Below are 26,967 nucleotides of genomic sequence, written 5' to 3' on the forward strand. Positions count from 1 at the left end.
TATTTTAAGGTACTTTTATTTAATAAATAACTTCAGTAATAGCACTGTAAAAAGTGAACATCTGTTAAAATAAAAAGGCACTTAAAACAAGAATATGACTATGATGCAGTTTGAATGGTCAAAGGCAAATATACATGGCACATGTCAAGAATGATGTGTGACTCATGTCACATGACAAACTACGCAATCTTAGCTACAGGGTAAAGGCAAATTTACAGCTAAGACTGCTGAAAAAAAAAGCTTGGTTGATACAAAAATATTACAAAAAGAATCGCAACCAAATACGTTAAAAAGATTAGAAGGGTGACAAAGCACCAGGCTTTAAACCAAGGAAACATTACAGAATAAAGACACAGTATGATGTAAGGCCCTTATGTGTTTTCAGGATGTCTTGGTAAGGTACTTCATGATACTGCCACCCAGGGCTTGAATTTACAAAGAAAAACTAAGCAAGTTACCAGTCAGCAGCTTTTTCATTAATGGCACGTGTTTTAAAGCTATTTTTTCCTTCTTAACATTCTTCTCAAACCCTTTCATTTTAACCATAACCTGGCAATAGGCAACTTAAAAATTAAAAATAAGAATGCCCACACTTTTCAGTCTTTTACACTGCTCACTTCCAACTTACTCAACTTACCATATACTTAATCACGTCTAGCAAGTAGAAGACCAGTTAACCACCAGCTCCACGCTACATGAGTTTAATTATATCTGCAAACTCAAGCCCTGATTTCCCTGTAAAGCTAAAAAGTTTAATACTAAATGGCTAGGCAGAACCCTCGTGCTGATTGCTTTAACCATTTCCCTCCCAGTCATGCCACAGCAGTATCGCACCCTGCAGAAGACCTGGATTCACAGCACAGGAGTGGAAAAGGTCAAAAAGGCACCATGTGACCTTAGCTGACTAGGCTACAGTCTCAAGTTTTTTTGTCAGACCCCTGGCACTGATTACTTTTATTTGCAAAAAAAAAAAAAAAAATTACATATGGTACATTTTCAAAACCTGCACAGGAAAACAAACCTATATGTAATGAATTAGTAAAATCACTGCAGTTTGCCCTAAATCTATCTTATTGTGACTACAAAATTGCTATGCTGCATACAGTGTCGTGAAGTAATACAAGCAGTGTTCATTTTCCCTCATATTTAGGATTGACCACAGTTGTCACTGCACTCTTGTAAATAGGATTTTCACCCTAGAAAAAGAAAAATATTTAAATTAACATTTAAAGACATGAAAAAAGCACTGTGTTTGCGAGAAGTGTAAAAATCAGCCTAAGAAATTAGCTTAAGAAATTACCCATTAATGTTTTGTTTGTACACACAAACAGCTTAAGTCAAACTAGTTTTCCCTCTAGCAACTTGAACAAAGGCATGCTCAGCTAGTAAAGCAAAGGGTTAGGGCACGGTCCTGTTCAGTTTACACCACAGATTTCCTTCAAAGCTGCTGAAAAAAAAGGGCTGAGCCATCAACTCAAGGGCCTGCAGCCCATGATGTTTTTTAAAGAAGAATAGAATTGTAAACAACATTGTTTGAAACCATGACTGACCGCAGACCACATTGTGCTATAACAAATATTTAAATAGCTTATCTTGTATTATAATTTAATTCTAGAAACAAGGTGGAAAGGCTTGTACTATTTTGATAATACACATTCAATATATATATATTGAACATTTAGTACTTGTCACTCATTTTATTCCTGCAGGTCCCCCAACCCCCATATGTGCAAAATGCACACTTAAAACTAAGAAACTTCTATACTGGTGCAAATGCTGTAATAAAAACATTATTTCTACTGATATGAGAAATGCCTATAGAACAACCGCTCACATCTCTCTTGCTGAGATTTGAAAACCTCTAAATTAAGCTTATTTTAAGCTTCCTTTGTTCCCAGGTTTCCTTTTATCTCAGTAAATCTTACTCCATTTATGGTGTCCTTGCACACCTAAGATGAACAGCTTGAACTCAATATTAACAGATAAATCTTAGTAGAAGAAAGGGCTACCGCTGGGACTCTACTGATAACAGCCTGGATCTGCAGTGCTGTGCTCTTATCACAACCTGAACTTCAACCTAAATAAATGCTGTTTACCAGTATGAAGCTCTTCTGTGTATACACAAATAATTCCTGAGGAAATTCAGTACAGTGCAGATGACAGCCTGAGTGCAGTTCTGGCCAAAACCATATCTGGCTTTCATCAGCAGTAAGGGAATCTCTCTCCCTTTGAAGTTCCCTGCAATCTGAGATGGCCTATATAACCATATTAATTCAATTCTACTCTGTCAAATTACATAGAGTTTAAAACATTTCAGGTTAAAACAATTTTTCCTACAGTCAATTAAAGGAAATTCTCCCCCTAGACACACAAACACCAGGTGTGTCTGTTTTTTCAGGGTCATAATCCTGGAAAATCAACTGGGAATACCACAGGATGTGCCAAAAGGTGACAAAGCAGTAAAGTTTATAATGCAGAGAAAGTCTGTAAGCTTAATAGACTGTATCATATGCAGACTAGAAGATATTGTACAGCTTTTCAACAGCAAGGCATTATATAATACTTGTTATACCGTGTTTGTAACCTTCAACATTTTACAAAACAGACTACCCTCAGCACATACAGGAAGGTATATGTTTACATTTTCCCATTTGGAAAAGAGATAAACTTCTATCAGATAGTGTAGGAATCGGTCTAAAGGTTAGGACTAAAACTTGGAAATTTGCAGGGTGCTGCTCATACCATTAATTTGAATTTGGAATCAGGTTTAAAATGCAATTTGCATAATAAGATTGTAAATTTTTTACTATAATGCTTTTTCAAGAGAAATCAGAATTTGAAATTTACATGCTCTTTATTTAGCATAAGCCCTATTTACAAATAAATTGAAACGCTGTACTGTCTTCCCTTGTACTTGCATTTTAAGATCCCAAGAACTCTCAGAAGCACACAGTGGGATTTAGGTCACTGAATAAGGCACTTAACTAGGTGCCTCCCCATGTCAGTTGAGTGTCTCAGTTCCCATTACAAATAATGGAGACTTAGTCAACACACAGAACTACTCAGCTTAACCCAACCTTACGTTTGATCAGCTAAATGGCTCTTGAAGCTCTACTGCCTATAACTGCAACATCGGCGCCCGATGGATTTGCAAGTCCTTCCCTGATATCTTCTGTTAGACAGGCAGCAACAGCCCCGGCCTTCCCAGCCGTACTCAATCACCGTGTCCCAGCCCTGGCTTGGCAAGGTCTTCTACAGATAGCTTATCATTAAAACTAACATGGAAGTAGCAAATAAATGTCCACTTGTCCAACATGACTCTCACTGCACTTAGGGCCCCTCACAACTGGCACATGGTACAGACTTTCAGAGATTAGCAGCATTCCAGATTTTTAACTGGCCACTACAACATGGTATTCCAAACCTGCTGTCTTGGACAAATACCACTGTTATTAAATAAACCCATTTTCTTTATGTCACTGCAGAGAATACACTGGTTTAAGCACTCGAAGTTGGGGAAAACACTTTTGCCACATGCCCCTATAAATGAAAACACCATGCACACTTCAACCAAAATAAAAATGAACAAACAATAACTATATCCAAGATCAAATGAAATACATTAAAATAAACATGGAGGTATTTTTAAAAAGTACCTTCAGCAGAGAATAAAGAGCTATGTTCTTGCCACAGTATTCATTTTCAACTAGACTGGGCTGTTCAGAGGATAACAGTTCAGTCTAGTGTTGCATGAAGATGAACCTATTATATAGGACATTTGATTAACCTTCTTATTGCTTTTTTCTCCATGGACATAACTGTTTCAACAGTCACTTAAACTACCTTTATAGTGGGTTGAAGTCCTAAGTCACTGCAAGAAACTGCACTCTAGAATATTTAAACTCATCCACATACATTGTTCAAGAGCCGGCTCTTACTATTTTCAGCTCTCATTAATATCCATCACCATTTTACAGTAATATAAAACGAGTCATCTGTCAACCTGTAAATACAGCAATCGCATCAGAGGATGAAGCAAAGGCCAAGGTTAAGGGCAAACCAGATGACAAAGGGCGTCATCTACCATGACTGGAAGACTAGAGGAAAGCAGCTAGCCTGCTGTTAAGTAAATACTCTCTTAATGGCACAAATCTAAACCACACAGTAAGGCCCGACAGCGGTGAAAGAACACTAAGACAGTAGCTATGCTGCAGGCCAAGGACAAACTGAGCTCGGTCCAACCTAGCTGGCTTGAGCATCAACTGCAAGAATACTGTGGCAACAAGTCATTCACAACATCACAGACCAGGACTGCTGGAGTAGTCAGGCACCTGGTCTGTGACAAGCTTCGTGGTGCTGTTCACTCACTGCAGTAACCAAGCCACGTGTGCATATGACCGCTGGGGAAGAGGGGAAAGGGTCACACAAACTACACGCAGTTTACTTTATTGTATACGTATACACCTGGAGGGAACCTACTCCAGTGTAATTTTCTTGTAAAGGGATTTCAGATTACTTTCTTGCCTTGGCAATACAAGGCAACTCTTTCTTCACCTAAACGAAAGGTTACTTCAACAAACTAAAACCACCAGAAAATCTTAGCTATAGGGGAAAGGAGGGTTTTCTTCTTTTACTTCCTGTGGGTCACCTATTCTGCCAATACTGACCTCCTTTTCGGTGGCCAATAAAGCTAAACCTACCTCCCTCTCTCCCCAAAGTTCTGATATTTCTATGAACATCAAAAACGACAAAGTCGTGTTTAAAAAACCACACTCCTTCATACTTTTAATCTTCGCAGTGAGTGAAAAAAAGGCCAGAAGTCAATCCCTGCATTTACACAAGAGGAAAGCTTTCTGCAAGAAGTATGTTTTGAGGAGAAATGGCAGCACTGAGGACATTACATCCTGAAAGAGTCATGGGGTAGAGAACAAGAGCACAGAATGGAAATTACACACCGTATGGTTTGTTAGATGCTTGTCCTGCATGCAACAGAAAGTACACAATTAAGTGAATAGCAGAAGAGAAGGTAACAGAGGCTTAACCGGATGGATTATGTGAAGTGTTAGAAAGGAACAAGAACTCCATTTCCTCCTCAGAATAATCACCTCTGAGAAGAAAAATGGAAAGGAGGTGAGTATGGTCGGTGTGGCAGGCAAAATGAACATTTTTACAATCAATTTTGGACACACTGCAAAGTGAAATGATTGCAAAGAGAAAAGGAAAGTGTATTTCACCAAGGAAGAGCTCAGAATGCTAGACAAAGTATTTGAAATCGTTGTCACAGTGAGAACAGATAAGAGCTTAAATACTCTTAATTCCTGCTTTCTCCTGTCATTTTTCCTTTACAAAAGCTTTTGAGTGCAACACTGAAAAAGGGAGTCAGCAGACAGAATAAAATCAGACATACAGATCCTTCCCTTCCACTGGCTCCTGAAAAAAGCCCTTGGATATTTCAAGGGATGTGCTGCCTTCCCAACTTCTTCACTCCCCTCCCCTCTAATCTGATCTCTATACTTCTTATCTCTCAACGCTCTTCTGACACCCATTCCCCATCTCCTCCTCTCTTTCTCACTCCTTCACCAGAGCTGGGGATCCCAGGGAAGGAGAACACCTAAAGCATTCAAAAAAGTGCAACCTCAAAGTCTACAGAAGATACCCATCACTTCTGGTTTACTGACTTGCTCTTCTGGATACTGCTGTTTCTGAAGTCAGCATTTCCAAACAGAAACGAGGTGTTCAGGCAGAGTTTAGGAGGGACTAAGAAAATGGGGGAAAATGCATCTGGAGGGGACAAGAACATTTCCTTCTCTCTTATTAATGTTTTTTTTTCCTATGGAGACCGCCAAGCTGGCTGGGCTACAAGGTCTGTGATATTGACAGTTTCAATAGAAACAGGCATGGAAAAAATCAGATGCGTATTTAATTATCAAGTCAGTAGAGTATACGCATTTCCCACTTTAAATACTACTTCTATACTAGGTTAATAAGCCAAAGCAGTGGAGGGGAAAAAAAAAAAAATCTCTAAGGCTACTCTGAATGTTCCCAGAGTTATTCTAATAAAAACAGTGATATTTATAGGCTAGGATATCTGAGGAATATCTAAACTAGCTTTGCAAACAGATCAACTTTAAGCAAACTGACTGCCGATTTGAGGAAATAGAAGACAAACCCTCCCCTGAACACTGTGTCTCTCCAGAATCCAAAGAGCTTCTTCAATTCTAACAGCTGTTCTATTGTATATCCACATATTTATGCTCCCTACCCCCCCTCTCCCCCCACCCCCCCAAAAAAAAATCACTTGTAAAATAGTTTAAGCCAGTACTGGTTGTATTAGTAAGTAAGCAATCTTGCTGTCAAAACAAGTTAAAAATTTTCAAGCTGCATTCTTTAAAACCCCAGAATCAAAGCAGCAGTAGATAAACTGAGCAAGACACAAACTGTGATTAACTGATTGTGACACACAGTGAGTTTGAAGTGACATGCAAAGGAAAAAAAAAAAAGCAAGAAAATGAAAGAAGATACAAACTGAGACTTAGAGACCAGCTTTACGTCCATAGTTTGGATTCTTGAAATTGTTAATAGGGCTCTTGTATATTGGATTTTCTTGCTGAAGTAAAAGAAACGGTCAATGTCGAATAATTCAACAGGAAAAAAAGAAAAGTAACATTCTCAACTATCACTGAAAAAATCACGGTGTATGTAAAGAAGTGTTAGTAATATTTTTCCAGCATAGAATTAATTAATTTTCTTAAATAAAAACAAAAGACTTCGTAGGAGATTTTTAAAAATTATTCTCTCATCAAGCATAGGTTGGTGTTGACTTCTACAGAAATGCAGCAAAGGAATTTTGATTAGCAGATTCCTAAAATTTCCCAGAGGCAGCAACTCTGTAGTCTATGTAAGCCTAGACCATAGGCTTGGTTTTCTTGCATACTTTTCCGTTGACAATGGGTTAGAAGATTTCAACAAACCAGTACCAGCCATGACCAGTTATTGAAATCTCCCAACTAAACCTGTATGAGTATTTACAAGATCTTTTTCATACGCATAAAATTTTCTTCTTCATTTTACACAAAAGTGACTCTCATCTTCTAATAAACACTTTAATAATATGTTGCAAAGTGTGGTAGAACTGCAAAGCTGAACCATTCTGTCACCATCATGTTTTCTCTCTGAAATTTCATTTCAACTGAAGTTACTACTCACTTTGTTAACTCAAGAGGTACTTTTTTTTTTTTTTTTTTGCACTAGTGGTAACACATAACATGTTTTAAAGTAAGCTTAAAATAAGGATATTTCTGTTCCTCCACAGGCCAAAAGGCAGGAATACAATCTGAAGCATTTAAGGCATGTGAACAAAAAACTTCTGTTCTTCCTCAACTACTGTGGCTTTTTTACAGTTAAAAGCCTCTTGACTTACCGTATCCCACTTGGCATTCATCTTCTCCTTTTCAAATTTAGCAAATTCTCTTCTGTCATGAATGATCATTAGTAGTTTCCAAATCAATAATAATGCAAGTCCAATAAGAACAATTCCAGCAACCACACCAGCTACAATGGGAATGATGTCAGGGCCGCTGGGGCATTCTAGGGAACAAAGCAAGGGAAGCATGATTTTACAAAATGGTAAGAGTAATGCATGTCCAGATGCTTTTAAAATTTCACTTTGCACTGAAGCCAGGATTTTGAATATCAGAGATATGCCAACACTATTTTCCTTTCAAATAATCGAAGTTTTGGAATGTGTACATCCTGTAACATTCCAGCTTATTTTTATCCTTCTAATTTGTGTTTAATCTTGGCAATAGAAGAATTCATGTTCTGATGATAAAGTCTACACACCGCTAACCCCTTAAGCTGTTCATCTAGAGTGTTAGAGTAAAATAGCTAGCAACTGTATTTTAAACATGCAAGAGCTCCAAGTCAAAGGTGGTGCTGGAGGGATAAACCAGCTAGAGTACAAACGCAGATTAGCAAAACAGTCCCCACATATTCTATCAACAGCATTACAGAAAAAGGGTGTTCCTCATTTTATCTCAGATGGCTACTATTGTTAGTAGCTAATATATAGAGATAAGTAATAATTTTGCTTCTGAGACAGATTTTTTTTTTTTTTTTTTTAGGATATTTCCTCATCTTGGGAGCTGATCTCTGCTGAAATAAAATTTTTTAAAAAGGCACATCATCTTTGGATAAAAATATCACGTACTTTCAAAATAAGTGAATTATGTGTTTGAAAAGAGTAATACAGATGCAAAATAATTTAAGGTGACTGACATAGAAATAATAATCCTCCAAAATAAAACTCAACTCTTCTATTAATAGAAGAGTCTCAATAATCACAAACTGAACAAGGGCTTTTGCAGAGCTCAGTGCACAGACTGAAGGAGTCAGAAGCAAATAAATGCAACTCCTGTGCTGTCAAGAGGAACACTGCTTCCCCCCAAACAGCAGACTCCTCATCTTGGTAGCTGCCTCTGCAGGAGTGAGGGAAGTGGGAAGGGACACGGTGGGAATTCCTTGGGAACCAGTAAGGAACAAGTGTCTGCTCCACCAAATACAGCTCTACTGAACAGAGCTTGTTCCTTCAACACTCCTATGGCACAAAATTAAGGTGCATCAAGGCTTGATTCAGCTCTTAACTAAGGCAACAGAAGTTTATCCATTAAGAAAAGGTCAGAATCCAAAAGTGTAGGGCATGTGTTGACTTGTCCTAAAAGACGACAGAGCTCAAGGTCCTCCTCTATACTTTGGACTACATTTTTAGAGAATTTAAAACATCTGAATAGAAGTGGTATTTATTTCTAAGAGCCACTAACCACTGATCTGTATTAAGTGATGATCACCCAAATGATCAGTTCTGAAAATTCCTTGAGTAGAATACAGCACTAAATCTTTCAACACACAAGTAAGGCATGTATTTTGTGTCAGGCTTATAACAAATCAGGGGACTACACACTGCTAATGTACAAAACCAGAATTTTTGCACTGTTAGATGCAACATCCAGTGATTCAAACTAAAAATACTCTTGGTAAATAAATGGTAAATTACTGATCTAGCTATAGAATTGTTCTCCCTTTTTTGTATCAGAAGATTGAACAAAATCAAGAATGGTTGACTATTCAGCATTAACTAAGCAAAAGGCTTTTCAGATCTATTCTTTAAGGTACCTCAGTTAAGTAAAAGCAAAGGCTCCCAGCATGAAATAATCTAAGCAGTTTGCAGCACAGTAAACAATTCCGTGTTGTTGGTTTTTTGTGTAAGACTGGTGCCATATCATTAAGAAAAGGAAAAGAAAACAAAATCCCACAGACACTATGGTTTCTAACCTGTAGCAAAAGCCCGGTCAAAAAAAACCTATCAAAATTTAGATATGTAGGACTTGCTATAGGACAGGTAAAACAACCCTGCAAAGTATGTCAAATGGAAACATGAAATGCTTTAACAAATATACATATCTGATTGACTTTTTGCTTTTAAAAAACAAAACCTGTTTCTGTCAGCCTAAAGGTTTGAAATTTGAAAAAACTAGATCCAGGGAGACTTACATTTTTCTAAAGCCACTAAAGTTCCAGACATCCACAACTCTCATTCGGGGAGTAGGTACCTGTTTCCGAAGGCATCTAACTCACACAAATCAACCAGAGCTACTTGGTAGTATACAACAACTGCATGAATAAACAACAAAGATGAAGGGAGAGTAGGTAACATCATGTTCATACCTGGGGTCTCTACCACGTGGACATTGGCTTCACCATTTGAGTTGACAGAATATGTGAAGTAGAACCAGCAGTCATCAACATCCTTCTCTTTGCAATGAGACAATGGATCAGGCTGTCCGGGCTGCGGCAACTTGTCTCGACTTTCTACCCGTGTCATGTTGAAATGCATACATTCCTGAGAACATGTTTCCTTCTTTTCTCCCTTATCAAAAGCTCTACACTGAACGCAGTCCCTGTGGAAGTACAAATCAGAAGCAACGCTTTTTAATATGTTCACGGGAGATTTCTAGCATTTAATCTAAAGAAACGTAAAGGAAAAAATGTGGAAAAAAACCCCAACAAAACCAACTTTTTTGCCATAAAGGCCATGAAAAAATAAAGCAAGACATAGCTTTCTACCAGCCAGAACATTTATGTACCTTGTGATTAACAAAAGCCCCCTTTAATAAATTCCTCTTTCTCTGGATGACCCACAAGCTTCAAGGACAGGGGGAAAAAAAAAAAAAAATTACCTAAATCTCTAAATTGAAATAAGGCTAAAACTTTTTTAACACCTCCATGGAAAATGAATACTCTCAGAGAAGGCAGTGTAGGAACAGAATACTTACAGTGAAACAGTATCTGAGAGACAGACAGGTTAAAAAGAACAAACTGAGTGACAAGCTTTACAGTAGGATATAATTCTGAATAACTCACTGAAAAAAGCAGACTGAGCAGGATTTTTATACTAGAAAGACTGCGCTGAGAGCAAACCTTGAAGTCAGCTGCACAAAGCCAGGAGTCGGCCCAGCCACTAATCATAAACTTATTTCAAACTTTCTGTGCAGAAAGTGCTTGGTTTCCAAAAGCCTGGATTTCCGAAGGCAGGGATGCAAATTTCATTGGCCCACACAAAGCTAAGTTTAGTTTTCGACTGTCAGGATAGTTTGACTTTTTCAATAGTGTTTCACAATAAAAGTTTTAAGCAAAAAGCTTAGCTGAAGTTTTGACTATTCTGGAAATTGCACAGTATATGTATACTTCTGTTACATTAATTTCAAAAGGTCGAGATGATGGGACTTTACAGCCTGTCACATTACAGACCTATGTTCCCTCCAGCTCTGCAGAAGGTTGGCTATCGATAATCATACACAAAATAGGGGAAAGCTGTAAGCTGCCCAAGTCAATCTGAATGGTTAAACTGATTTAACATAATGTACACATTTCTGTGCCTAACAAAACATGGCAGGAAAAGAATTTAAGAAATAGTTAGCCTACCTGGAAGCAATCAAAATACTGTATTAATAATGTTTGGTTCGTAATTATTGATTCTCACCCAACAACTTTTACTGTCTAAAGAGATGATATGATACGATGTCCCTACATTTCAGGGTAGAATAAAGCACAGTATCAAACGCCTCATTTTAAAAATTCTGCACACGTAAATATCACAAACTCAAATGCATAGAAGCTTGGACTTGGTTTTCTAGGTACTTACTTGTGCTCTGCACAGACACCGAGGCAAGTCTGACACATTTCACATGTGGGGCCTTGGAATTTGGGATCTGTACAATTACAGGTCCCACATTCACAGGTTCCTCTTCCATTGCAAACCTGTCCATTAGATGCCATACATGGAAGAGTATCCAAAGAACAATCGCACGCGCTGCCAGTGAAGTTGGGGAAACACTCACACACTCTGCATTTGCAGATACCATTTCCTGTGCATTGAAAAGATATCTCAGTGAAATGAAGTCTAACATAAAACATAAAATTTGTGACAGAAAGAAATAAATGTTCACCATCTCAGGATAAATACAGGAAAAGAAAACCCTGGTGTAGAGATAACGAAGACACTAATGAATTAAAAGCTACAAAATAAATTTTAGCTCCTTGAAAAACTACTTACAGGAATTTCTCCCATTTTCCCATTCTCCTACATTTGGATTTCCTTTCATGAACAAAATAACAAAACTAGGGAAAGCTGATCAAGAACAGTATAATGTAATGGCCGTATCTCCTGGCTGAAGAACATTACAGCATTGCTTCAGTTCATGATTTTATATGTATATAGATGCATTGATCACTACTGTCTTTGTATCTATCATTATATAAATTTATAAAGCAACACCTAAAAAGATGAGGAATGCACTAACTTAGACGTCACAACACAGAAAAGTGAAACACCTTTGGCTCCCTAGAACACCACCATTCAGCTGCTGTACTTCTGACCTCATCCACCCAACCAAACTTTATGCTCCTTACACTCCCTACACAGGAAAATAAGATACCTGTATCTCTGGAAGGGTGATGTGGATGGAATGGAATGGAAAGATCTCTGGTTACACCCCTCCTTCTCCATTGATAATAAAGTGTTTAGGTCAATACTTATCTGTCACCATACATTTTGGAACACCACCACCATTGCTCCTATCCTTTGTGGAGCTGGTGAGCAACAGGTGTATTCTGAGCAAATCAGGCAGATGAGGTATTCTCATAATTCAGTTAAAGCTTAGTGCCTTCTCTGCTTTATCTTTGTATCATGGTCAAAACTGGGGTAGTAGTTACACTCCTACCAGGTACTTCCAAGTGCAAAGCAGCCTAGGGAAGTTACAGGACAAAAATGCATGCAGCAAAGTAATTTAGACACTGGCTGCTACAGGATTTTCTAAATTGCTTTTGATTTTAGGAACTGACTGCCATCAGAGTCTGTTTCAAGCACTTAAGGTGTTTTTCTGGATCTTGCACGTTCTAATCTTCACTTACCTTTCAGAATAGTCTCAAGATAGCATCTCACTGGTATCTCATCAAACACCGAGTCAAGCACTCACTATTACAAGTAAGCTGAGGTCATTATCTCTTTTTATTGACGCAGTGGTTACACTGAGCCAGTATAACATTATAATCTCAGGCCAGTTGTCTCAGCATTCTTTACTATAACACCTGAGGGTAATTCTGTAATAAACAGCAGAAGTCAAGTTCACTTTACATCCTTCTCGGAGCTGTGATTCAAGGAAGGTGAAATGTGTATTAACACACTATACGTTCATGATCACAGATAGCTGTTCTATGAATAGACATTTTCAATCACTAGATCTGTGGATATTCTCATCTCTGTTATCAATTAGCTATGATCTATAAGCTAAGTATCAGTATTCTACAGGGTAGAGTTGACAGACTTGTAAACTGCTGGTCAGTTTTGCCTGCAGAAAACTCTGAAGTAGTTTCTCACCTCCACAAATCAAACCATTTGATCGATCACAGTTGAAGTTATCACATTCACAATATTTGCCAGAATACACTTCGTTGGTGTTTTCTCTTTTCTTGCATACACATTGTCCACAAATGCATTCTCCATTATTACTGCATATTTCTGTACTGTTCTCCCTCCTGCAGTAAGCATCCATATCCTCACTATTTACTTCATCTGTACTACATTCACATAGTCTTCCAATACGTCCTTCATTACATCTGCAAGGTAAAAACATGACTGAAAATATAAACTTAATTAAAAGTCATACAATAAAAAGACTGCAAAAATAGCACAAAGAACAGGAGTAAAAGTGACTATTCTCTCAAGGGATATTCCGAGTTAAACTTCAAATGAGATTTCCAGCAGACATATGTGTAGCCATTCTTGAAGCCACTGGAGCAAACTGGACTAAGCTGCTCCTATGCTGATTACTCATTCCAGGTGAGAAACTATGTGTCACCACCTCTAACTAAATTGACACATAATGACTATTAATCCCTCTCTCATGTGACAGAACAATAATTATTTTTAAGTGACAGTGACTGTTCACTGTAGCTGCTGTCATCTTTCAATGAAAAGACTTCCCATGAACAGCAATTAGGCAGGAGAGTAGATGATCTTCAGAGCTGCTGAGCCAAGATCTTCGGGGATCAGCACTTCTCATTGTCAAGGTTAAAATATCGATGAACAAATGGAGGTTGCTGTTTTTCCCAGCAGCGACTGACAAACTGTTGTGGGGCGTCAACCAGAAACAATGCTTCCATCAGGAAACTGCTACTGTTGCAAAACCAAAAGGCTGTTCTTACCCACAGGTCTGTTCCCCGCTGTGTGAAATCATGGGGACACCAGTGACAGCGATACCAAGTTTAATAAGTCTTTCTACACAAAGATGTGAAAAATCCGCTTTCCTTATTTAAAGGGAACATCAAAAACTGACTGCAAAATGGAGCAATGTATCCAGCATTTATGGCCCAAAGTGGCTTATTCCTCAACGTACTGAATACTAAGCAGTTAGGGGGCCATACCTCAATCTTTCTAACACCCCATTAACTACCACCAACAAATTCACCAGGCAGATGTTAAGTCAGTTCTATGCCCAAAGTTCTCTAAGACTGAACTCAGTATCTTTTGCTTTATTTTTAGTAATAGTCACATATTAAACCATGAGGAATGAGACTTACAAATTTTATTTCAGTTACAGTTCATTGAGCAGGAAGCAATATTGTTTTCCAAAGTCCTGGATCTTCTTTTCCTAGAGAAGTACTTAAATTCATTCTGCTCTTACTGTTCTCATCTCAAGCGTTTCCAAGAAAAAGTTTTCATTTTTGCTGTAGATTTCTTGGACGGGAAAAAAAAATAGGCTAAAACCTTGACTTCCTAGGTCGACCTTCAACCAGTCTCCACTGAAACTCTTAAGATTTTGCTCTGCTTTCATTGTGTGTCATTCATTGTGTGTAATTCCAGAAAATCCAGTATCATTTTACTTAATTTTCAAATATGTAATAAGGAATACACGTCTAATCTAAACCCTGTGATGGGCAATAATGGACATTTCAAAGGCATATGTATACAAAAAAAGTTATATATAGTCTGAAAGATTTATAGATATATGCAATTAGAAGAAACATTGTAATAAGACCCCAAAAGGTTCAAAATAAAGTAGGGAGAAAAGATTGGAGATGTCATCCAAAATAAAAGATGGGATTTTTTATGACTTTTTACTCTTCCTATAGCTTTCCTGCTATGAAACAATTGGTGCCAATCTGGGTAGGAGCTCCTACCAAAAAACTAGGAAGCCTTCGAATTTCTGAAAATCAGCAGACCTCACATTAGAAGGATGTAAGTAGATCAGTAAGGAGTAAGGAGGTGATCATGCCCCTGTACTTGGCCCTGGTGAGGCCGCACCTCCAATACTGTGTTCAGTTTTGGGCCCCTCACTACAAGAAGGACATTGAGGTGCTGGAGCGTGTCCAGAGAAGGGCAACGAAGCTGGTGAAGGGTCTGGAGCACAAGTCTTATGAGGAGCGGCTGAGGGAACTGGGGCTGTTTAGCCTGGAGAAGAGGAGGCTGAGGGGAGACCTCATGAGCTCTACAACTACCTGAAAGGAGGTTGTAGCGAGGTGGGGGTCGGTCTCTTCTGCCAAGTAACTAGCGATAGGACGAGAGGAAATGGCCTCAAGTTGCACCAGCGGAGGTTTAGACTGGACATTAGGAAAAATTTCTTTACTGAAAGAGTGGTCAGGCCTTGGAAGAGGCTGCCCAGGGAAGTGGTTGAGTCACCATCCCTGGAAGTATTTAAAAGACGTGTAGATGAGGCACTTAGGGACATGGTTTAGTGGGCATGGTGGTGTTGGGTTGACAGTTGGACTCGATGATCTTAGAGGTCTTTTCCAACCTTAATGATTCTATGATTCTATGAGTATTAATAGTTGCAAAAATATCACAGATTAATCCCATTCATTTTGTTCCATACATCCATAATTTTGCCTTATTACATGGACCTTGAAATTAAATAAAGAAACAGAAAAAGCAGTACGACCTGTATCATTTAAAGGACTGACTCAAGGTCAAATTTGAATTCTGACTTGTACAATACTGCCTATCTAATGATCAATACTATGAAATCCAGCATATGGATTATTTGCAGAGATAAGACAGCATGTCAAAATATCCTAAAAGAAATAGGTCTGTAACAGTAATTAGTAAAACCAAATAAACCCTAATTAAGGAAACAAAAGTCTTGCTCATATTTTGCTTTTGCAAAAATAAATAAAATGTCTATTTATTTACCTGCATGCACCACATTCAAATGTTCCATTTCCTTCGTGGCAGGCTGGACTATTAGGTTCTCCTTCACTTTGACACTGGCATTCACAGATGAACTGGAGATTAATTTCCACTTCTTCAGTGAATCCCAGCGGTTTAATTTTAATTGTTTCATTTTGTCCTTTCTTTGGACATTCATTAGCTGTTACATTAATCTCAAATTTAACCTGCAAAGAAAAATAAATGGAGTGTGCATTACTAAAAGGAGTTTTGTCTGTACTATTAAAAAACCCCCTGAGTGTTGGACATTTTAAATGAATTTTATATTTGAGTAGCAGCACATATACTGCAAGTTACCTCATCTCCGATTGAAATGTTAGAACATTTCCTTCCATCTTCTTGTGTGTCATTCACTCCATTCTTGCAGAAAGACTTATAACTGATTGTCACTCCTTTTGGTAGCTTACTGTTTTCCAGGATAACCTCTGAAGAAAGGGACTAAACCAATAGTTATTAGCTAACTTTGAATTGAGTCACATAAGCATTTTTCTAAAAAAAAAAAAAAAAGACGTTATACAACTATGCACAGTCTAAGCACCAATCCCATGGGCACACTGGAATTATGTAAATTCCAACGGGCTGAGAAACACCAGCCCAGGGCTGCCCACAGTCATGCCATGGTGACCCCTTCTCACGGCTGAACCCTGTTACGCAGAGTCAGGGCAGGTCTTTACAGACGTTGGAGACACTTGTTTGCCCCATGTACTCCAAAGGAGAAATGGGGCTCATTTACACAACACAGCTATGAAGAAAATATTTTGGGTCCAAACCCAGGAGTCCCTGAGGTTGATGGAGCCATTTTCTTTGGGGTCAAGAGGTTGCAAAATGGCCCTTTTCGCTCCCACATGGAAGGAAGGCAAGAACTGAAAATGCTGAAGAAACAGCGTGGTTTTTGGTTGTGGATTTTATTTTTTAAAAGGGAAAACATGGATGATAACTTTTCCTTAGTAATGTTGTTTTAAGTGGCTTTAAGAATATATATTTCTAGTCATCTAACCTCTTATTGCCGTAGTGTCTGAATGTCTAATGTGGTTTTACTGCAATGGTGATATAGGTTAGTATACTCACATCCTATTTTGTAGAAAAAAGTAAAATCGACCTTGGAGTATCTGCCTGAAAAACTCATAATAACTTAGAAGCAAGAAAAATTAATACAACCTGAATAAAATCTGAACTTACATTGTACGCATCAATGATCAGCTGAATCACATTGCTGGAGTTTGAAGACAACGTTCCCACCGCTGATTTTGGTATCAGATTTTTCAACTCCTTTCAATATTTACAAGAGTAAAAGGAAAATTACAGTCTTACTAACAAAGTATAATTTGTACTATAAATATCTGTACGATGATATAATGCTTTAATGGATTAACTAGTCAAGATCAAGTACTTCAAAAGACAAGGCTACAGTGTTGCCAGTGATCTTCACGATTTTTGAGGTTATGCATAGCACTACTAATATAAACAAATATCCAGCCTTTTCTTCTCCTTTGCATTTTCATGTTAAATTTGGTAGTAGAATACTAAGACCTTCTCCTGTACAAGTTGACCACATATAATATACCTTCAAGATCTTAAAGAAGAACACACTTCTAGTGCGTTAAAGATAGGCAGATAAAAGATGATTTCCAATGAAAAAGAAAAAACTTAGAATTTGAATATAGTTTAAAAAAACCCCAAACAAACACACACCAAAACCCCAAAACCACCTTGTTAGGTTAAAACGAGGAAAAATATGCATCTCCTTTACACAGTCATTTCCTATTTCACAATCACATCCAGAGTTTAGTTAATTTTAAGCATCAGGAATATAAATAGTCCACAAAGGACAAAATATGTTCTTTCATAAGCGCGTCTCTTGATTCAGTGTCCACACCCCCCTCAGCTATTTTGCTGTAAACACGTCCATAAAAATTAGCACTGCAAATACTTTCTCCACTCCCCCTGAAGAGGGGCAAGGAGAAGGGGCACCTCGTCCTTGGAAATTACACACACACTCAGTATCAATTTGAACAAGTAAAAAAGGCTTAATAATAAAAATGTGAGTAGCAAAATATTGCTTCCACGATCACTTACTTCCATAATTATTTTAATTTCAAATCAAGCAATTTTAATGACTTCAGAGCAAATCTGAGTCAGTCTTAGTGCTTGAGGGAAAAAAAGTACAGAGACCAGAAATGTGTTATTTATCTTTACCTTATAAACTGCCTGAAACTCTTCAGTAACAGCAAAGATTGTCTGAATATTGTTCTCACTAAGCTTCTGTACCAGATGAGCAATAGAGGGATAATCCTATAAAAATCAAGCACAAAATGCAATTCAAATTTGGGACACATTGCTAGAAAACAATCAGAAAGACTTTGACATCATAAATACAATTCACCTTTAGAAACATACGTAAGATTTCCAACTAGCCAGTTTATGTCACAGTTTGAAAGCAAAACAACCTCTGAAAACAAACATGCATTGAAAAGATTCCATGTATACCCCATGAAGATAGGTGTTTTTTCACAATACCATTATCATACTCCCTGCCACTTAAAGTCTCCAGGTTAAACCCCTTATCTCAATGTTCTCAGAAAATTACCTTCGATAGTTTTCCATATGACTTATCTCAGTGAAAACTACTACCTTCTGCACTGTTTCATAAAGAAAAGATGAAATAAAACTGAATTAATTTTAGGTTTTCATTGAACAATACTCTCTTAACTTTAGGAATATACGAACACACGAACTTGTAAAGCTTTACCCCATCCAGTAAATGTTTTTCTTTTCACCTTTTGTCTGATCTATAAATCTTACCTATCAATAAACCATGAAGGCACTGTTGTTCAGCATACTTTTACCATAAACTTTGTATCATAAAATTTCAAGCAGTCTTAAAAAAACCTGGCCAACGACCTCTCTATTTTACAGTATTTTTTTACAGTAGTAAAATACTTCTGAACACAAAGACCAGCAAAATGATAAAATAATGGGACAGAGCCACCACCGTTTGCCAGTGGACATGCGGGATTATTAATCATTAAAAAGGTTAAAATCCAACAACACAAATCATAGTGTCAAAGTTGCCATTTCTTGAAGTTTTCCAATTAAGACTGGATTAGTTCTTGCACATTTGCTTTAGTTACGCTAAAGTCACTTGATGTAATACAGAGGTAAATGGGTAAAGTTCAAAAGATACAGCAGCCTGAAACTATACCAGATGACCTAATGAAATTTTTTGAGCTTAAGCATCACAAAATATTAATTTGCCTAGAAGATGATGTAAAGACTTACGTAATAGTGGCTCATTGTGTACATGTTATTTTCCAGGTGACATTTCCCATCATTTGGTAAAACAATTCCTCCAAGTTTACCATCTCCTGCAAAGTGAAATCCAGCATCCGTGGAAAACACTAATAGTCTTGTAACATTTCTCCAGCCAATTTGTTCCTTGGGAAACAAACAAATGGATTTTTGGTATTTTGTACCAATTTATTTTATAGTATTGGGGACCAACACTTGAGAGATAAATGCACGAAAAAGTAGACAGACTTAGGAGAAGCCATACTGCAGAAGTGTCACCCTGGAAATCACATCATTCACTCAAACCTTAAAAGCACTTGCATTTAATTAAATGTCTGCTCCAAAACATCTGCTGCAAGCTTTTCACCAAAGGCAAGAAACATTCTTTGAGATGTACTTTGGTCTGTTCAGTTCTCACTAGAGTATCTGAAGAGTGACAGGGTTTTAGAAATTGGGCACATCACTCCAGCTCTTTAAAGCCAAGTCCACTTCTATGTCACTACCACGCAGCCCGAGCACAGAGGACAATGTTAATGTGTAGAGCACTGCTGCAATCTTGAATTGGAAGATTACAGCTTGCCCGGCGTTAGGGGGCAATCTAGTCCAGATTTATACTCAGCACAGTGCTTGCCAGAGGACTGCCCTTTTTCACTGACCCACGAGCATCCTGGCCCACAACTGCAGGGCCTAATTCTGTAACCTGCCCCTTCCTATTTTTTAAAATTCTTCCATCAAGTTGAAGCCCTAGTTAATTTAAGGAGAGAAGACCAAATAGAAGTGTCACATAAATACCAGTTACCACCGAAAATGAAAAGCAACAGAAAAACATAGAAGGCTTATGATTAACACTGCACTTTTAAAATAACACTCCAGATTGTTTCAGAAAGTCCTGATTCCATTGATCAACAGCAAAAATAATACGGTAACAAAGCAATAAATTTGGATATCACTTTTTTGGGAGTCCATGTTGTACAGGTGCATAGAATGGTCTGTCAGACTACAGAAACATCAAAGAAGAATGCAGTGATCTGTATCAGTTCTTCAGAAATAAACAAAAATCAGGTTTCCATCTACTTCTCTCTGAGAAGGTAGTAGAAGTTACAATTCACCAAACTGTTCTGAAACAACAACTCAAAAGAATACAAAATGTTGAAATAATTTGAGAATAGTTGCTTACTCAGGATTTCATACACTTTTGAGCAGCATTTGACTCTTCTATTACAGCAAACTTTAAAAACTTTGTCTTTGGAATACATCTATCTGCTGTGAACATGATGCTTTCACATTTCCCAGTTTCACTCGCTCACTAGAGTTCTCTACAAAAGACAAATGCAAGTATCCATGCAGTCTGCCTATTGTCTTGCTAGCATGAGATGATATGTTCAAACGTCAGCCACCATCAAACACTACTGTACTCAGACAACTTCATTTAATAGAGCAGTGAAGAAAACTTATACACACTTACCCCACAAACTGCAACCTGCATTATTGCATCAAATCCACCTTCAGGAGAATCTAAATTCCCAGAAATGTGCTGTTTACCTACAAGTTCATTGAATTTATTTCCTTCACTGGTAAGGCTGAGCACATTTTTATAGCTAAATGGACTTGTACAGTTCTGGTCACCTGTACAAGGATTTCTGAGTTTGGCTGGTGTTGTACTTATATATGGCATCACAGTTTTCTCCACAAAAGAGCCGAAGCCTAAGACAGAACAATAAAAACCCTGTAAGTTGAAGAATGGAAGTCTCTTATTTATATTATGACACAATAGAATGCGAATGCATTATAGCTGAACTGATGTCAGAAATAGCTCTCATACTTGTTTACATTCCACTTTCTCCATCAACACCAAGTACTCCTATGTTCCTCAACAGGTTCTATGTATTAGAATATCTGCCATAATACTGCTAATTTTAAAAAAATTACTCTTTCTACATAATCATGTGAAAAACATCAGGAAAGAAACTTGATTTTTTTTTTTTTTTTAAGAATAGGCAAATCTTTCTTACCAATTCGAAAGTCTGAAGTTATTTTTTCCATTTCTAACATCAGAGCCGTTCCGAGACTTTTCACATTCTCTAAATCATCTTTCATAGAATAGGAGAGGTCCATAAGATAATAAAGGTCAATGGGGTAATCTTCAGCTCTCTTAAATTTTAATGAAAAAGTTTGGGGTTCCCCTGTTTCAGAGATTAAAGAACAAGTAGAAACCATTAAAAATTCCACAACTGTACTGGCAAGAAAAATGCCTTTTTAAGGGAAGTCTTTGAAATACCGATGGAGGTTTTGAACTAGAGGTGAGTGATTTTTTTCTTCTGTTAATTGAAATGCTTAACATCAAATTATGATGAAAAAAATTTCAAGAAGTATTTCTTTCAAATGTCCAAGTTCATATTTCCAAGGTATTTTATCCCCCCATGAAAAATACTAGCCTGCCAAAAATCAAGCCTCTCTTAGTTGTTGCAATCTCAAATCTTCATACTTGCAATAATTTTAACAAGGTTCCTGTAAGATCTAATAGCACAAACTTTCAGTATCTATTTGCATCCAAGATGACTCCAAACATTCTCAGGCTTTAGTTTAAAAAACACACATTGTTTAAATAGGTTTATAAAAGAAAAATCAGCTCTGGATGGAATATTTCATGTTACTTTGCATCAAATACAGGCTGAGAGCACAGAAATGGCAGTGAGATAATGGCAAGTTACTATTTGTTGCAAAAGTAAGCCCAGATCCTGAATTTTGCCAACAGAAGCATGTTGTCTCTGATGTTGAAAGACACTGCAGAAGAATTACACCCTCACCCCCCGAAAATAGAAAAGTATTCTTTTGCCTATTATATATGAAACAAGGAATAGAATTAGAAGTTTTTTCCTCCACCCCCCCTCAGTCACTGAAGTTAAATGGTGATATTGCTGTTGTATAAGACTGCTTAATAATTAGCAAACATTTGCTTAGTATGAGCAAAATTAGCAAACTGGGGAAACCATTAGATGGGCTATTCACTTTGAATAGCATATGGATCACGCAGCTATGCAGTACGGTTTTCACAAAAAAAAAAAAAAAGAAAAAACCCAAACAAAAAACCAACCACAAAACCAAAAAACTAGAAGCTTTAGATTTTCCTTAGCTACTGTTTAAAAAAGCCCGCACAGAAAGGAAGTATCCCCCTCTGCAAGCACACAATCCCTCATCAGAGAACTTATGACCAAGAGAAGTGCTTATAAACAAAGTAATAATCTTTCGGGTAATTAGGTTCTGGTTGCCCAAGTCCCTCATATGTTCTGACAAAGAAACTTCTGTGTCAACAGAGGGACAATAATTTGGTTTGAAGCTGAGAGGGTCACATTAGAAATACACAGGGGCAATACCAAAATTGCAAAATAGCTTTCATTCCTCTCCTCTCCTCATCATGCTAAGCTTCTTCAGATCATCTTGCATTTATTAAGGCAATCACCACCAAGCAGCTGACCCTGAGTACAGGCTCTTATTCCAGGCAAATACAAGGTAGCTGTTGAATGCATCTGCAGTACCTAGGAACTCTCCTTAAGGACAATCTCCACTATGTTCAAGTACTGTATGAGCCACTAGCCCTGTTTTTTTTTCCCCTTCATTTGAATGAAATAAAGTTCTCTTTAGGGGCTGGAAATGGAAACAACTACTTTGTTCTCATTACTGTAGTCCTGCATCCACATCTTTAGCCTCTGGAAAGTATTTTACTAGCAATCCAAAAATCTTGCTGCATAACTACAAAACCATTTAGTTCAGACAAGCAGACTTTAGGCGACAGCACTACTTCAAGGAAAAGGAAATGCTCTCATAACTTCTCTAAGTTTCTGCACACTCCTCTACTTTCATTCTAAGAAACCACACTGCAGAAAATCAACTACAAAATACTGAGAACAAAACAATTTTACCTTCCTGATACATTTATCAATCCATGCTGTATCTATTTTCTCATAAGTTCTATTGGGAACAAGAGATAATATCTAACCTGTCATAAAAATAAAACAGTATTTGGGGTATCTAAACACCTGGGTCTGACCTGAACGGCTCTACTATCATTCAGATTACCTGAACAATAGCTGTTTCTGTAACAAAATGGTTACACATTCAAAACAAAAAATGCAGATGTGGTGGTGACAGAAAAATCATCGGCACACTAGAATGAAACTGTACTTACCGACTCTGAGTTTCAGTACTAATTTTTGTGGCTGGATCTGTGTAATGGCCTCTGGTTTGAGCTTCTCTGCAGCACCTATCTTACGATTCGTTACTTCTCTATCTTCAAGCACCTGTTTGCTACCTCTGGGATTTTCTATATCTTCCATAGGACAGCCTTTACTCTTCAGTGCTGCCAAGTCATCACATCGGGCAGATGTTGGTTCTCCTTCTTGCAAAAAGTCCTAGAAAACACAGGCAAAAGAGTATCAAGTGTACAGCTATCTGCAATTCGTTATACTCTACCCACAATAACACTTTTTACAATGACTCCATCTTTTTTTTTTTTTTTTTTTTTTTTTTTTTTTTTTTTTTTTTAAAGTTCAGTAATAAACCACACAGTCCTGAAATATGTTAAATTATACTAAATACACCAGTGACTACTATTTAGTCTAGGAGCTTGCATCATACTTACCTGTGTATAAGATGTAAGAAAGATGAAATAAAAAAAATGCCAATGTCACCTCTGACAGAAGCAGGACATTCTTTTAAATCAGCTACTCTAAAAGTGACAGCAGGTGGAAAAAGCTCTCATCTTCATGTAGTCATCAATAACGTGAACCTATTTGTACAGCCTACTTGGCAACTACCCTCCCTTTTTAACTGTTTTTTTTTTTTTTTTGGAAGGCTTTAATTAAAGATTATGTAAGTGTACCATGGTACTCCACAACAAAATAATAGCAATATACTGACAGAGCAGGGGAAAGACAGACAACAACTCTTATTTTGGGGAAATTCAATCCCATAGTAAGATACATAAGCAAAACCAATACGTAACTTTGTTCTGAACAACATATTACCATTACCTCAAACCTAAAAAAAGCTTTAATGTCAAATAAGAATAAATAAGGCTTCTAATTGAGAAATTTGTCAATTCTGATCCGTCCGTCCCCCCCCCCAAATGCATATAAATAATTACATCTTAAAGCTTGTCAGTTCTTGATGACTAAGACCTACAACAAATCTGACAGCTCAAGGCCAAATTTTAAAGTTAGTCAGTTTAATTAAATGTTTAAAGTTTATAAGCTGGTTTGGGGGATAGTAAGTAGGTACTGTATGGAAACAAATATACATTATCATCTTCTAGCAAGAAACAGGAAAATTTCCCGGTTTTCATTAACAAACTCAAGACGATCTGTAGAAAACATTTGCTTCTGCTTCTAACCTGAAGAAGACACTTCAGCATATACTGGTTAAGTCACACAATTTAAGATTATCTTACATTTTGTATTTCCTGAATTTACTTTTTAATTACGTAAGAAAGCACTCTTTTTATGTTTCATACTGAAACAAACAACCCACCCATGCAAACCAATCTCCTACCCCCCCAAGTCTACCAGCAACAGAAAACTAAAATTTGAACATCTTTCTTTTATAAAACAAAACCTTTGATCTCTTCCCCTACTCCACCTATGTCTGTCTAAAATTACCTCTTACTCTAATGTCACTGGAAGAATATAATTAAGCACACCCAGACAGATTCCATGCTGGAATAATTTTAAATAACTATGACACAGCCTGTAGGGTCTGTACACACTTAAGATTTAGAAAAGTAGAAGTAAACACATTGTGAAAAGCCATTTTACTCAAACCAGGAAAACCATAATATCTGAATTTTTAAGTACAAATAAGTATCAAACTGAAAAGCTACAGGAAACTTATTAATGAAAATAGACATTTCTATACGTTTAAAGTATTTACTAAAATTTTAAACCAAGGGGAAAAAAAACAAATCGTAAAAGGAATTTTGCAACACTTACTGTTTTTTTACACCAACCACAGTTTGGTCCTGCTTGTATACATTCACCACATGATTTTGCATTAGCTTTTATGCAGTCGCTTCCACCTAGCAATGAGTACAAATCAGTTACTTCATTTATAAAAAGATGCTAACAACAATAGAATTTTAGTTTGTTTCATTCTGGCTTTGTAAACTAAGTTCTAACTACAAACAGGTTATTAACATGAGATATGACTGACATTGCCATTAGTACTCATCTAACAATGATATATTTATCTACATAAATAACTGCTAAATATATACATAGTTTTAAAGCAACATTAAACTACTGCAATGAAATCAAGTGACTTACTTTGCTGAGCAAATCCATTCCATATCAAGCAACAGAGGACGCCAGCCCACGTGAGCAATTTTAAATTAGTCTGAAATACATAATCAGAAGACCAAATTGTATGATTTATCGTAATGAGTAAGCAAAAAATAAAAAGTTGCATGAAACTACAGACACATAACTGTATTTCAGAGGAGACAAGGAACATGGAGCAGATGCAAATCAAATGATCTTAGTTGTACCAGACAGACAGTTTTGCTCTAATACAACCATGTTTGTGGGCTAAACTTTGTATTTAGAAGACATGGAACAGGGTAGGTTCTTCTTAAATTATTTTGAAATACTCTTATGTTAGGTAAACCAGCAAGCTATGAGAAATTTGGAAATGCTGTTCAGTCACGGGTGGAGGGAGGAAGAATCCAAACCAATCTATCAACATCTTATAAAAAAAAAAAGTTATGGTCTGAATGTTATCAGAGAGAGACCTCTAAATAAAGATACCATGGAAATACAAGATAGAAATAGAGCTTCTCTATTCAAGTCTCTGTTTTAAGATAAACTTCAAGGCCCTTTCCAAAATATTTCCCTCAGAATCTTCAAAGGGCATTTTATAGCCTAACTTTGCACCTTTGCACCAAACTAGAAATTTCTCTCACAATATGTAACACAAATAATCCTTGATACAAACTCAGCCCCTTTTTTCTTCTTCAGTCAACAGAGAATTAATGGGTACCATCCTATTAAAGAAAAAACACTCTACCCTTTGTTTAGTGCTATAAATCTTACTGAAAGCTGGCAGAAAAAATAAATACATACAAACTATATAATCTATATGCTTTATGAGACAAGATTTGAATGCTTATAAACCACAATTTAAGGTTACTGACTTGTCATTTTCCCTAATTGTTGGTGAGTACTCCAGAGTTAAGATTACATTTTATAAATAGGTTTCAAATAGACCATTTTTTTCTAAATTTTCTTCTAGTCTAATAGCAGGTAGTCAGCCAGGGTCAGTCGTTACTTCTTTCAAATTTTGGTACTATTTTAAATTCCATTTCTCTTTTATTCATTGTAAGAATTCTGAGAACTTGGACCCTGGCTGCCAATTTCCTTGGTGATGCTAAAATGTTATTGCTAATTAAACCCTTTCCAGTCATCCTGGAAACATCAATATTCTTAATACCTTTATGTTCCAAAAAATATCTTGCAATACAGCCAAGGAAAAGTGAATCTGGCAGAGTCTTCTAAAATGAACCTGTCATCTTCTAGAAGATGTACTATTATTCATATAAATTAGCAGCAAAGTGAGCAACGCCTAAATAAGCACAGCAGTTGAGCTTTGGTTTTCCCACACTGATTTAGGGTCATTCATAATTGTTACTTTGCACATCCAGACAGACCTAACAGAGAAGGGATAGCTGCTCTAAAATCTGGTGGAGAAGGTTTCAAACAGAAGCCAACCCTTTGCTAACAAGTTGTATCCAACAACAGTATTATATGGTTCATATTTTTCTGATAAATTGTTTTGGCCCACTCTTCTCTTCAGTACATGCTGCAGCCAGAGGGCAGGGGCGGGGCGGGGAGTTTAGACGTAGAAGAATT

General features: G+C 37.1%; 1 protein-coding gene across 1 annotated transcript; it reads right to left on the reverse strand.

The window, feature by feature from the left end:
* Positions 1-25,456, reverse strand: ITGB1 (integrin, beta 1 (fibronectin receptor, beta polypeptide, antigen CD29 includes MDF2, MSK12); the record flags this gene model as incomplete). The annotated part of the gene is made up of 15 exons (XM_009577714.1): positions 1-1,196; positions 7,421-7,587; positions 9,724-9,956; positions 11,201-11,423; positions 12,935-13,173; positions 15,746-15,948; positions 16,079-16,219; positions 16,961-17,050; positions 17,978-18,073; positions 19,061-19,216; positions 20,535-20,773; positions 21,082-21,252; positions 23,256-23,478; positions 25,054-25,139; positions 25,387-25,456. Coding segments are annotated over 15 exons (2,403 nt in total), but the record flags the coding sequence as incomplete, so codon positions are not given.
* Positions 25,457-26,967: the final 1,511 nt, after the last annotated feature.

The sequence above is a fragment of the Fulmarus glacialis genome, unplaced genomic scaffold (genome assembly GCF_000690835.1).
Source record: "Fulmarus glacialis isolate BGI_N327 unplaced genomic scaffold, ASM69083v1 scaffold44535, whole genome shotgun sequence".
NCBI classification, from domain to species: Eukaryota; Metazoa; Chordata; class Aves; order Procellariiformes; family Procellariidae; genus Fulmarus; species Fulmarus glacialis.